This window comes from Phyllostomus hastatus, unplaced genomic scaffold (genome assembly GCF_019186645.2).
Source record: "Phyllostomus hastatus isolate PE091 unplaced genomic scaffold, TTU_PhHast_1.1 phas_contig_159, whole genome shotgun sequence".
In the NCBI taxonomy this organism is placed as follows: Eukaryota; Metazoa; Chordata; class Mammalia; order Chiroptera; family Phyllostomidae; genus Phyllostomus; species Phyllostomus hastatus.
Window position 1 is genome coordinate 13,107,505 of NW_025333640.1, and position 14,506 is coordinate 13,122,010.

Below are 14,506 nucleotides of genomic sequence, written 5' to 3' on the forward strand. Positions count from 1 at the left end.
AAATACGTATTGGCTACTTCTTAGAACTGAATTTCTCAAAGCCAGTCTGTACTTTATCAATGACAAATAACTAGAGGAATGGTCTTAATAACAAGCTATTTTATTTGAACACACTCTCCATATTTCACAAACACACCTCCAGTTTTTCAAAAGTATAACAGTTCTCTCTTCTGAGACAATATTATAAATTCTTCAGATTTTTCTATACATCTCTTCATGTGCTTGTAACTCCCAATCATTCCTTTTGAGGTTCAGAAAATTGTTTTGAAAGCATATTGATACATTTGTTTTGGTAGCATGCTCTTCCCACTACTGACACAAACCGTGCTCTGAACCCTGCAGCGAGAGCTCCTTGATGTTGTGGATAATAATGAATCAGCTGTGATTGTCGCCCCAACGTCCTCAGGCAAAACCTATGTTTCCTACTACTGCATGGAGAAGGTGCTGAAGGAGAGCAATGAAGGGGTTGTTGTGTACGTTGCACCAACCAAGGTAATGCTCAAGTGACTTTAATTTGCTCTTTCATTCTTGAACCTCCTCTTTTTAAGTAATGCACATAGTCAAGTGGTGAATTTGTTTCGCTTTTTATTTATTCATTGTCCAGTTTTACTGAGATATAATTGACATGTGTTATTGTACTATTTAAGATGTACAACATAATGATTTGACATACCATATTTTTTGGGCCATAAGATACACCTAGGTTTTAGAGGAGGAAAATAGGGAAAAAAATTTGAAGCAAAAAATATGGTAAAATATTTAATAACATAAGTAACAATATTTTACCAATGTAAATGTAAACAGAACTCAACAGCAGTATTAGCAACTCTTATTCCTCCCAAATTTGGGGGGGATGTGTGTCTTATAATCCGAAAAATATGGTATGTATATATTGTAAAATAATTACCACAATAAGTTTAGTTAAAATCCATCATGTCAAATAGCTACATTTTTTTTCTTGTAAGGTAAACTTTGAAGATCTCCTCTCTAAGCAACTTTCAGGTACACAATACAGCATTGTGAACCATTGTCCCCATGTTGGACATTACAGCTCCCAAACTCTTTATCTGACATCTGCGAGTTTGTACCTTTCGACTACCTTTACCCATTTTGTCCACCCCACCCCCTTCCCTACCTACCTCTGGCAACCAAATCTGTTCTGCGTTTTTATGATTTCATTAATTTTAACCTTCATTTTCTCTTTTTAGTTTCAGAGTCCAAAATAACACTTTCCTTAGAACTGCTGAGATGAAAAAGCCTGGTCTTGTGGTCTTGCCATTCAACACTATGCTTGAACTCAGAGCAGCACCCACACTTTGCTGGGCAATTTGAGTCACTTAACAACCTCCTACCGCCTCTGCAGAGTCATGGGATTTATCTCAGCTGCCATTGGCCATAGGGCCTGCCCTATTTCCCAGGCCAGGCTGTTTTGTAATATTTCTTTTATGTATAGAACTCAAAATGTTGAGCTTAAGAACAGAAAGTATGATTTTTGTCATTTAGGAGGAAGTCTGATTTATAGGAATTATAAGCATTTACAACCACTTGTTTTAAATGGGATTACAATTGAGAAAGGTGAATTTAGCTGGGATAAATGTACAGATTAATATGAATTCAGACTCTCTTATTTTCTAGGAAAATGTGCAGTGTTGAGTGACTTGTGGTCCACCTCCAAACCAAACTGATCAATGTATTAGTTGTAATTAGTGCTTTAGTTTTTACTGTAGCATTTTTGTTTTTTATGTTTATAAAACCAATAAGTGCTCACTGTCAGAAATTAATAAAATATGTCAAGAAATATTAAGCTTACTAGAAGGGGATTTGATAAGTTAACATAATAAATATTGCCAAATTATTTTGCTAAAAGTGTCAATCTATTTTTATTCTACTGGCAGTATGTGGCAGGGTAAATTAATTTTTTTCAAGTTCTTATAGTCATTGAAAAAGTTTTCGCAGTACTGATAGGTGAAAACTTATGTTTCACATTGAATTTTACATTTTTGTGATTACTAGTGATTTGGGGTCTTTGTGTGTGATTTTTGGGCCTTGATATTTCTTTATTCATGAACCACTTGTGGATGCATTTGCCCATTTTTCTTTTTTGGGGGTTGGCAATATCTTTTTATTAATTAATCAGAAATTTGTACAGTTAGTATACCATTTCTCTTTAAATTATAATTAATATACTTTTGCAATTTTGTCTTTTTATTATATTACATTATATTAAAGATGTATATTAATGATGATATTAACAAAATTACATTTTGTTAATATTTTCATGTAGTGATATCAATATTTTCTTTTTTAAAAGATTTTATTTATTATTTTTAGACAGAGATGAAGGGACGGAGAAAGAGGAGAGAAACATTGATATTTGTGAGAGATACATTCATCAGTTACCTCTCACATGCCCCACACTGGGGACCTGGCCTGCAACCCAAGCGTGTGTCCTGACTGGGAATTGAACTGGCAACCCTTTGGTTTGCAGACCAGTACACAATCTACTGAGCTACAGCGGCTAGGGCTGAAATGTTTACTTCCTTTTACTTTTATGCTTATGTTTTAAAGTTTACATTTTAATCTATGTGTATTTTTTATGGCATAAAATGTGAAGTAGAGAGATGTTCAGAGGTTTACACACACCCAGATTCTGCTGACCAGGCTACATGGTTGATCGAGAACATGGTTCTACTTACTCATGTCTATATTCAGACTTAAGGTGTCTGGGGGAAGTCCCCAAATATAAGTACCACAAAGGTACCTTGACTGTCTTTCATGTGACCTTTCCTCTATAGAGGGCTCACAATTATCTCCACATTTTGGTCATTCAGGTATCAGCTATTTTTCTTCTTCCTGATGTCTGAGCAGCATTCTCTGTTTTTCCTTCCTGATGAAGCCATTTTTTCCCATTTCACTTGATGTCGAGGTTTATCAATGAGGGTCACATGCTTAGTGAAATACCTTAAAGAAAGCACATCAGTGTATTTAGAGTAGACAAGTATTTGAGAGCAGTCATTAAGCTTTCTGCATTCGTAGCAGCATGTATTTTTATACAGTCCCTGTGTTCTCTGAGGTTTTACCCATACTTTGTTACATGATTAATGGTTCTATTTCCTTCCAATTAGGCCCTTGTTAATCAAGTGGCAGCTACTGTTCAGAATCGTTATACCAAAACTATGCCAGATGGTGAATGTCTGTGTGGTGTTTTTACAAGGGACTATCGTCATGATGCCCTCAACTGTCAGGTAGGATATATTAATGCTTTTGTTTCATGTTATATAATGGTACTTACTTGTCTTTTTCATTAGAAAGTCAACATCTCCACAGGGCCTGAGGGAAATTATTTTATTGAGTTTACCAAAGATGAAATATCTTTAGAGAAATTTTAATACTGATATATTTTAAAGAGTGGATAATAGGTGGACACTTATATTTTGGTTTCAGATTTCATTTATAGTTCATTGCATCATCTTGGTTTATAACTTCAATCCAAATGATATGAATTAACCCAATGTTATAAAAAATTAACAAATACCAGTTTCCAATCAGAATTACTTTTTCTTGATAAGTAAAATTCTCTCATTGTTCTTGATGAATAGGATACTCATTGTCATCTTTTAAATGTTGTATTGTGGTTACAAAATTGGATGTTAAGTAAATCCTAGACAGTTTTTTCCTCCTTGAACTCGTAGATAAACAATTAAGACTAAACAAAAAGTAGAAACATGACTACAGAACATTGCACAACAGACATGGAGGTGTGCTACCCAGATCATCTTTCAGGGAAGGACTTGCTGCTCAGATGTGGAAATGTGGTCAAGACGAACGCCAGCTGTTCATTCCCCCAGTTCTGCCTCCTTAGCTTGTATCCTGTGACCGAGCTAGGGGAGGGTATAAACACCGGGCCCTTATGGCTGCATGTGGAATGGCTCTGACAGCCGGTATTCACTCCAGAACTCTGAGTCAGGCTGGTTCAGGCGTCATCAGGCCTGTTTTGAACGTCAGCTCTCCCTCTGCCCTGTGTTGCTTCCCCACACTTCCATGGTTGTTGATTCTTCATGAACGGTTTTCAACCTAAGCTGCATCTCATGGTCAGATTTTGAAAAAATGAACCTATAAACCTGTGACAAGGAACTCTTTCTACTTTTATTACTTTGGATACTCGTAAATAAGAATTTAAATTTCAAATCTGATATTTACCATTCTGACCTGTAAAATTGCAGTTTCATAAGGTTCCAACTAATATATCACAATTTTAATGAAACACTCTTGGAAGCAATATTATATCCTATTTATCAGCAGATACGTTCAGGAATTCTAACTCTTTTTTATATTCTTATAACTATGTATGTACATAGTAAATGCTTAAAATGTTTGTTTATACAATGTCCTTTATTTTAGGTACTTATTACAGTGCCTGCCTGCCTTGAAATTCTGCTGTTAGCTCCTCATCGCCAAAAATGGGTGAAAAGGATCAGATACGTTATATTTGATGAGGTAGACTTGGTGTTATTTCTCTGGGTTAATTTCCTAGTGTACATGAACATAGAATGAAGATCTTGGGGGCTTCAGGATATTTTTCCTTTTGTATGGAGTTCAGATTTGGGTGGTACTTCCTTCTGAATGCTTTTCCCAGTGAATTATACTCAATCTTGTGGCTCCATTTTCCTGTTGTGACTCAGTAGGGTATATTGGAGTGTGTTGCAGAGCTCTGTTTGGGAGACAAATCTGTCTTTGGTGTGACTACTGTTTCAGAGGAACCAAAATAAACACTGTGGCATACATTTTCCAGAAATGTCAAAATTCAGTCTTTAATCTCTAAAGCAAAGAATCTGGGCTCTAATAATGATGTCACTTATATAAGTTATTTTATCAATCATGGTTTCAACTGAAAACAAGTGGCACACTTAAAAATACAACTCAAGAAGAGTGTTTTCCAAAGGTGTACCTGAGGACAACTATAAAGTTTAGTGCAATAATTCAGAGCTGGTAGCTTATCCCTAGGTTTAAAGGGACGGGCAAAGAAGCAGATACTTAGACTCAAAAAAAGATTCTGATTGAGTTGGTCACATGTGAGGAGCCATTACTTTAGTTGAGGGGCAGAGCTGGCTCAAGGTAACCTTCCAGGCACGGAGCCAATAAAGACCTCATTCTTATTCCCCTGCCTTCTTCTGATCACTTGCCAAGGCTCTCCATTGGACAAATACAATGGAACTCGAGACCACTGGAGATTTATAGGGGCAAGTGGAAGGTATTGAGAACATTTTATAGCAGTATTATTAGGAATATTTACTCAAAGAAACTTAAAACATCATAAAAGGATACATTCCATTGTTCCAAGGAATTTTCAGTTTAAAGGGGAAAAAGATGATGTCTCTATTTAACTTAAGTTTTCTTGTTATAAATTTGGAGCTACCAAGCAGACTGTGCTTCTGATTTGTTTGACACTAATTTTTGGTTAATCTGTAAGTATTGCATCTGGAAGGCCTTGAACATTCTTGTTCAAAAAACATCCAACAACTTGGTCTTCTCAATCTAGAACTTTGAATTGTACTCTAACCTCAAAACTATGAAAAATTTTCATGTAAGGGTACGGATGAAAGGTTGTGAAGGCTGACATTCTGGTGGGGTCAGGGAAATGTGCTGTCTACTACCAAACCCAGAGTTTGTATCGGCAGAATGGTATATTATTGGACCAGGGAAAAGTCAAATGGGCAGTGGAAAAAAATGTTTAATTATCTTAAGTCTTTTCCAATTAATTGCCAGGTGTCATACTTTAATCTGTTTAAATAAGACCATATTTGAGAATCTTCCCTGAATCTATTTCAGTTTGTTTTATTTGGTCAAAAGATATTCATTTATTTATTTAGCAAATATTTAAGGAGTGCTTCTACACTGCCAGGCACTATTCGTGCTGGGGATGCCCAGGTCTAAGGCCACAGAGTAATGGGGCAAAGATAATTAAACAATTAAGCACACAAATGGCTATGCTAGCCCACATTGATACATGTTGGGAAGAAAAAGGAGGGGCTATCATGACCATGACTGTGTTAATGGCAGGGAGGCCATAGGAGGACAACTCTGGAATGGACAGTCCGAAAAGTCTTTCTAATAGAGTGACATGAAGCTGAAGTTAATACAGGTTGAAAAGAGGGAGCAAGAGCATTTTAAGCAGGGGGAACAATATATGTCAAAGCTCTGGATAGGGAAGTTATGTTCAAGGAATAAAGAATAGGCCAGTATGTCTGGGGAAAATTGGAAGCAAGATGAGAAAGAATGGCTTGAGATGAAGCTGGAGAGGTAAGAAGGGGCCAAAAAGGACTTTATATTTTGTTTCACATGTGATGGGAAGACATTGAAGAAAGTTAATTACGGATATGGCCTAATCTAATTACCATTTAGATACACCATTTTGGCTGTGATGTGAAGAATGTAGCTGGCAGGGAGGGGATGCTGGGAACATAGGAGGATACTTTGGTAGGCAGCTGAGATGGTGACTTGGTTGGTAGTAAGCATGGAGAGAAATGCATAGATTTCTACACAATTTTGGGAAGTAGGATGAAGAGGAGTTATTAATGGATTGGTTATTGGGATTAAAGAAAATTTATGTGTCAAGATTTTCTGTTGCCTGAATTTTCATATACATATAAAATATATAATATATGTAATATACCTTATATATCTTATATATTATATGCATCTTATATATTTTATATATTATATGTTGTATATTTTATATATTGTATACAAGATATGTAAGGTGTAGTATATATATTTTATACATATAAACTTGGCACAGTTGATTAAAAGTAACAGGAAACTGATAATTCAGCCTTCTGTGTCTATTTTCATGTTTTATTTTTCAATTAACTTTTTAATGGAAAAATTTTTGTTTTTAATAGGTCCATTGTCTTGGGGGAGAAATTGGAGCGGAAATTTGGGAGCATCTCCTCGTCATGATCCGATGTCCTTTTCTGGCTCTTTCGGCTACAATAAGCAATCCTGAACATCTCACCGAGTAGGCAGTAGATTCCGATTCAGATAAAATGGTTTTTTCTTCTGAATATTGAACATTCTTTTGCATATCATACTTTCCATATGGGTTCTGAAATATTTCATAACATCCTTGTGAATCTGTTAACTTATCTGTGGATATTCAAGGAAAGAGTCTCTCTAGCACCTCCTGGCAGGTGTTGAGCAAGGCTACATGCTATGAGGGGAAATCAAGGACTCTCTCAGCCAGACCTGCAGCTGAGTAAGAAATTACCCCCACACCTCAAAAAGGTTCCCCAGAAGTAATCGATTACATTTTTTTTGTCCTTTACCAAGAAAGAAAAGTAAAATGGAATAATAACATGCTCTCTCATGGACCTTGAGATTTCTTATATCGTCCCATTTTCTACATGTTTAGAAAGATAGCAAAGACTTATTAGCTTAAAGCCTTATATCATTTTGTCATTGGGCTATATTTTACCCACTAATAATAACAATTAGAGCAAAGATGCCAATATAGCAGGTAGTGTTCTAAGTGCTTCGTATGTATCGATTTGTTTTACATTCGCAACAACCTTATGATTTACTGCTTGCATTACTACTATTAAATAGCATTTCCAACACTACTATTATTATTTCCATTTTAAACTGTAGAAAATAAGGCATAGAGTGATTAAGTGATATAATGAGAGTCACAGCCAGTTGTGAGGAGGCTGGGATTCGATCTCAGTTTGTTGGGTTCCAGGGCCTACTACCTTAAGTGTGGTGTTTGAGACACATGGCATTTTCTTTATTAAAACTATTTGATGTCACAGAAAGTAGTTTCATATTCTGCCTCAATAATATGTCAGTTTCTTTTTTTAAGGTGGCTGCAGTCAGTAAAACGGTACTGGAAGCAAGCAGACAGTGAAATAGAACAGAATATTGCTGCTAGAAGAAGCGCTGGCTCTCGTGCCAATCATCACAAAGACAACTCTCAAAGGAAGCAATCATATAAAGTTAGACTTGGTGTGTTTGATATATTCGAGGGGGGTTTATTCCTCATGTTAAATTATTCCAGTCATTGTGTGTTCATTCATTTGGAAATTCTTGCCCTTCATTTTTAGTGCTGTATGGAGAGAGATACAACGATTTAGAGAAGCATATATGTTCAATAAAACGTGATAATATTCATTTTGAACATTTCCACCCATGTGCAGTGCTAACGACAGATCATGTAAGTAATACTTCAGCCATATTTGATCTGAGTGATATAAAGTACATATCACAGTTGAAAAGATGCCTCATTGACACAAGAATGACGATGTAGATACAGTATAACAGATATTTAACCCTAGTTTTGAAAGTAACAATAGTTTTCACTGGTTCCACAATGTTGTCTGTATCCACAAAACTTAAAAATGACTGAAAATTTCAACCTGAAGTTTTTTGATTAATTTTATTTATTCTTGGATGTTATCTTTGTCCATTGCCTTTCTTCTAGCACCTATGTCTATCTGTCTACTTCTCTGAAACGGATTCTTCTCTTAGTGAGGCTGTAAATACACATGGACGATATCTAGTGCATGTGACAACTTGGTCACCATGAATTAGGTTACACAAGGAACATCACTTTTCACTAACTTAGTAATCACAACATGGCTTTTTGGAAGTGAAGCAATAATATGGACATCTTCAGGGGACTTCATTTGGGGCACTGGGGTTTGAATGGGGTGAGATTTCTGATTTTTTTCTTGCATATTTTTCTTCTTTTCTCATCCTGTTCCCAGGAAAGGCTCATGGTTGCTTCTCAAAGTGATAATTAGTCAATAGTTTGTGTTCCTTCCATGATCTAGCAAATTAAATATATTTTAAATTCTGTTGTCGTGTCAAGCCTTCTAATCTGACAATTTTTAAGGCATGTGAAACTTTACACATCACAGGAAGTAGTTCCATGTTCTGTGTAAATAATGTTTCTGGATCCACAAAGCTAATTTAGATAAATAAGTCATAAAGATAATTCTGATTTTTGCCCAGTCTTTTGTGGCTTTCCTTTGGAAATGGCTAAATACATATTCCCAGCATGGCTTCCAAGGTCTTCTGTCACCTGGCTCAACAGTCCTCTCTGTTCATCTACTTGATATACCTTACCTGGATGTCCTCATCATTTATATTGTTCCTGGAATATCTCACCCCAGATGCCAAATGCCAGTTGTCCAGAACCTGTTTATCTTTTATGGCTCTTCTAATGTGAACCCACTTTAGAGTCCTTCTGTGACTTTCCTAGCTGGATGTAATCTTCTCTCTGTAGCACCTTTTCTGTATTTCTTATCTGACAATAGTCGTGGCCAGCTTGCTGCTGAAGTTGTCTACATGTCTTTTCTATCTTACTAGAATACCTCCTTGAGGACAGATTTTGGGCCCTTATAGTTCCAAATGAACTGCTATATATATAAAAGTACTTAATAAATGTATGTTAAATAAAGATAGCCAGCCTAAACTGTGCACTTAATTTGTGTTCTAAGAAATTTGCATGTTGCCTTTTTTAACAATCACAACAATTTTAGCATGGATTTCATATTAATGCTCCCACTTTACAAATGAGGAAGGTGAGGCATAGAGAACTTAAATAACTCACTCACTCATTCACTCACTCACTGTTGTCTGAAGTAAGCAGTGGTACTGGGATGCAATCTCAGATTGATTCTAGAGCGTGCTGTCTCATCCTGTTCTCAGGAATGACTGTTGAAGCTCTGGTTAGCCCCAGTATTCTAAATTGTCTGTTGAACAAATACTTCAATGAGGGAATGAATGAGAATCACCCTATAGAACTTTGGCTATGATGCAATAGCTTCTAAAAGCAACTCAGTGAATTGTAATGATTGTGATTTTCTAATTGAATATTGTTACAGATATTTTGTTTTTGTGTTGCAGTGGCCCAATCTAAAATCTAAGTAAAACTAACATATGGACAAAATTCCAGTGACTTAACCCAAATCTCCAAACTACAAATATAGATGACAAGCCAACACATAAATAATACTCCTTTCTTTCTTGTTTTCTTTCCCTCATCATTACCTGCCATTTTGAAAACAGCATAGTATTTTTTTTTAAATATTTATTTTGGGTAGGATGGTTCAAGGCAGGTTATCGTTAAGTAGCAATGAGTCCAGGGGTTTGGAGTACTTGACAAGACTAGCATTTCGGTCTAAGTGCCTTTCCTCTGTATTCAGTAGCTATTAATGGAGTAACTGGAAAGCAGCAGACAGCTACAGTGTGCTCTGACCCCAGATGACTTCTGCAAAGGTCATGCTGCTGTATGAGTCTTCTTAAGACTTCTAGACTTCTGCAACAGGAACACAAAGGCTTAGACGTTATTAAATATGTTGTTACACTGTGTGTAACATGTTTAATAGGATGCTTCCTAAAGTAGTAGTGATAAAAAAACAAGGAGACCTTTCCAAATGAGCAAATCATTGTGTATTATACTTCAGATTAATATGAAAGAACTGAGTGGCAAGAAAAAAATCGAACAAATTGTGGCAACATGAGGAGAACTATCCAGCTTGGTCGTCTCCTCTGTAGCCCTATCATAGAAATGGTTTCAGAAGGGAAGGAGTGGGGCAGACTGAGTGAGCTGACCTTAATCTAACTGAGGTGAGGGATTGCCTTCAATCTATATAAGGCTTACTTCTGGCAAAGAGCAGAGTCTGGCCTTTGTCACCAATTATGCCACACATACACAGCTGCTCGCTCCTGGAAGTCCCCAGGAAGTCCTTGAAAGAACTATTGCCTAGCTCTGTTCTGCGTGGATCAATGTCTACCACTGCCTATGGAGTTAGAAACCATGCGATGTACAAATATAACGTTATGGTATAATACTGTTGTGTATGTGACTTTTTAAAAAGTTAAGTGTATGGAGTGACATTGGTTCATGACATTTCAAGTATGCAATTCTGTAATACACTATGGCCTTTTATATCTCTTTCTTTTCTACCTAGACTGGGTCAGTTTTTGCCAGCTCATTAATTATTGTATGGTGGAGAACAACCAAATTTAATTCCCAGCTTTTGGCAATAGAATTGTTCACATAAATTTTAAAATTAAGCACCATAAGTTAATTAATGAATCATATTAATAGTTGAGGCATCAGCCATGTGCCAGGGATTTTACTAGGCCTATTGTGTATGTTATCTAACTAAATTCCTACAGCAAATCTATGTCATAGACAGCATTGTCCTTCATCTTAGAAATGAGGAAACTCGGGCTTCTGTATGAGGCTAAGAGACCTAAGAAATCATAAGCACGCTAGTGACTGAAAGAGATTTAAATCTTGAAAATTATGATAATTCTTGGATTTATTTATCTATTTTTAAATTAGACAGAATAAATTACACTTACTATTACTACACTTTCAGGTAGTAATAATAAGAGAACAAAATGCTAACATTCCAAAATAATATATTCATTTACGACTTTGGCATAATGTGGGCTAGCTTTCAATGCTTAAACTAAGGGATACTAAATGATGATTCCATGCAATTATTTGCAACCTATAATTTTTTACAAACCTCACTGATTTTTAATTAAAATATATTTGCCATACAAGATTGTATAAGTTTAAGGTATACAACAGGTTGATTTGGTTCATTTATATATTGCAATATGATTGTCATTGTAGCCTTAGCCAAAACTTTTATCAAGTCACTATCATTTCTTTTTCTGGTGAGAAAACTTTTATCAAGTCATTATCATTTCTTTTTCTGGTGAGAATAATTAGATCTCATCTCTTAGCGTATTTGATGTTCGTAATATAGTATTTGTCTATAATCACTATAGTAAACATTAGATCTTCAGGACTTACTTATCTACTAGTTTTAAAAGTTTGAAAACCATGTGTTGATACATGTAGCCTGCCTGATTTTACCACAGTCTGTAAGGTGAGAGTACAGATATTTTAGTTCCTATATTATGGAGGAGGAACAAACATGTACAGGTAGAATTAGAACTAGATCTGTTTCAGAATCTTCTGACTTTCCATTCTACCAAACAATTTTTTTTCAACTGTATTGTGTTTGGAACATTTTTTTCAGTCCAGAATTTCCAAACCTGAGTTTCATAACTTGTTAAAAGCTATTTACTAAAAATGGGTATCCGATTTTCAAATAATTTTGGAGAAATCTGCATATTATAGTCCCTTCCTTGAGATTTAACCTTTCCAGTGTGAAATCTTGAAGAAGCCTATTTAATAAAACAGCCATGAAAACACAGCCCTACCTTTTCTTTTGAAGAATGCCCCTTAACACCTCAGAGATCATAGTTTAACAGGCAATGGATTCATGGCAATAGTGGTTGAAACCAGTAGAAAATACTACAATGAAACATTTTTGAGAGCAGGATTTTTTAAATTGATACTTTTAAGATACTTGTGGAAAAGATAATTACTTGCATATGCAGGAGGCTTAAAGCAGAAGCAAGTTTGTGACTTGGAGAGAAGTTCCCTTGAGTGTCTTCAAAGTGATCTGATAACTTTAGTTTTAAAGTTGACCCGGCTCTGATCTTAGAACTTCAGCCAATGAAATTGGCCAGTTTTAGCCTTGCTTGGTAGTTAAAACAAATAATCATATTAATAATTAAACTAATTTCAGTTTCATTTGCTAGGTAGAAGTCTTGTTTTCCTGTCTCAAATGAGTCCACACATATTTTAACTTCTCAGTACTCTAATTTGAATTAGAAGATCTTAGGAGATAACACAAAAACTTTTTGGATGCCTTTTTTTCTATTTCAGTAAATTAGGGACACTCTTGGTTAGTATTTTGTTTGCACTTAGCACTAATCAGCATTTGACCATTTTAGTTAAAGTGCTATTTTCAGTGTCTTTAGGTTCAGGTTCATGATAGTGACTACGAGGGAAAAATTTGAATGTAAGATGAAATAAAAAGACTATTAAAAATTTCAATTTTATTTTAACCATAGATCAAAAGATATGGATTCCCTTCTGATCTTATCCTTTCGCCTCGAGAAACCATCCAGCTTTATGACACCATGTTTGAATGCTGGGAAGATTGGCCCAGGGCCCAGGTAAATAATAATTATGGAATTAACTTGAATTCTATTATAGTGGATGGCAGCTTTACTGTTCAGAAAGACAAAATCTTATGCTTTCTAATCACTTGCATCTGATCTTTAAATATTATCAGTGGACTCTTTCCAAAATACAATTGCCTGTTCTCAGACATTCTTCTTTCTAGCATTATATGTTTTACTTTAATGGCATGGAATGTCACTGAATTCCTGAAAGTATTTCTTCTCAGTTTCTGAGAGACCTTAGTCTCCTCTTACATCTTGGATTTATATACCTCCATTTTCTTTCATTGCACTCCCCTTCTTTCTCTTTACCCTAATTGCTGCCTGTTTTAAGCTATTTGGCTTTGCTCTGCATTCTTTCCTTTGAAAAATTTTTTCATGTTATCGATTTAGGTACTAGAAACAATGGGAGAAAAGATATTAATGGTCTGTACTTTGAAGAAGCTTGTCATTCTGTTAAGGAAATGCATAATTAAGAAACATCTTTGATTTTCTTGCATAATTTTATTTAATTTTGTGGTATTTCTCTTCAAGGAGCTGTGTCCAGAGAACTTCATTCATTTTAAGAATAAAGTAGTCATTAAGAAGATGGATGTGAGAAAATATGAAGAGAGCTTAAAGGCAGAATTAACAAATTGGATTAAAAATGGCAATGTAGAGGAGGTAATTTTCACACGTTTTTGGTGAAGCATACTATCTCCTTTGTTTTCTTCAGTTGCATTGTTCAATCATTGCAATCTTTTTTTTGTTTTTCTTTTAATTTTTAATTTTCATTTTAGGGTTTTAAGCTGAACATTAAGTCCAGATTCTGAGATAGGATAAAACGAGAAAAAAGAAATTGATCTTTGTCTCATCCTCTGTGCCTCCTAAAATATGTGCCAAAAGCCACGAGCTCCTGATAGATGTTATGGCACAAGAAGAACAGAGTTGTCACCCACAGTCAGTCAGTGTTCTTGGTACTGTGGCCATATAGATCCTGGAATCACAGTTAACAGTAACTGAGAAGAATTTTTGACTCAACTTTTTTTGAGTAAAATTTTAAAATAATTATTATTCTAATTTGCATGAATTATTTGTATAATGAAACCTTAACCTGGGGTGGCCTGGATGATGTGGCCCAGCTGGTTGGAGCATTGTTCTGTAAACCAAAAAACCACAGGTTCGATTCCCAGTCAGGACACATGCCTAGGTTGTAGGTTTGATCCCCAGCAGGGCACGTACAAGAAACAACCCTATGACATCTGCCACTCACATCGGTATTGCTCTCCCTCCCTCCCCCTCCCTAAAATCAGTGAGCATGTCCTCGAGTGAGGATTGAAAAACAATAACAAACAAAAACTTTAACTTGGGCTCACGTAAGTTATTTTAAGTAAGTTGCTGGTCTTCATATTTTGATGTTTGCTTTATTGCTACATACTGCAGTTTCTGATTTGGGGGGAGTGACATA

At 35.6% G+C, this 14,506-nt stretch overlaps 1 protein-coding gene across 3 annotated transcripts in view; it reads left to right on the plus strand.

The window, feature by feature from the left end:
• Window positions 1-14,506, plus strand: part of LOC123813846 (probable ATP-dependent RNA helicase DDX60) — a 100,550-nt gene that overhangs the window by 47,827 nt on the left and 38,217 nt on the right. For all 3 annotated transcript variants that reach the window (XM_045831263.1, XM_045831261.1, XM_045831262.1), the window contains 8 exons: window positions 343-492; window positions 3,126-3,245; window positions 4,402-4,497; window positions 6,903-7,018; window positions 7,859-8,001; window positions 8,100-8,209; window positions 12,949-13,053; window positions 13,594-13,722. In XM_045831263.1, coding sequence (XP_045687219.1) covers window positions 343-492; window positions 3,126-3,245; window positions 4,402-4,497; window positions 6,903-7,018; window positions 7,859-8,001; window positions 8,100-8,209; window positions 12,949-13,053; window positions 13,594-13,722 — 969 coding nt within the window. The remainder of the gene's footprint in view (window positions 1-342; window positions 493-3,125; window positions 3,246-4,401; window positions 4,498-6,902; window positions 7,019-7,858; window positions 8,002-8,099; window positions 8,210-12,948; window positions 13,054-13,593; window positions 13,723-14,506) is intronic.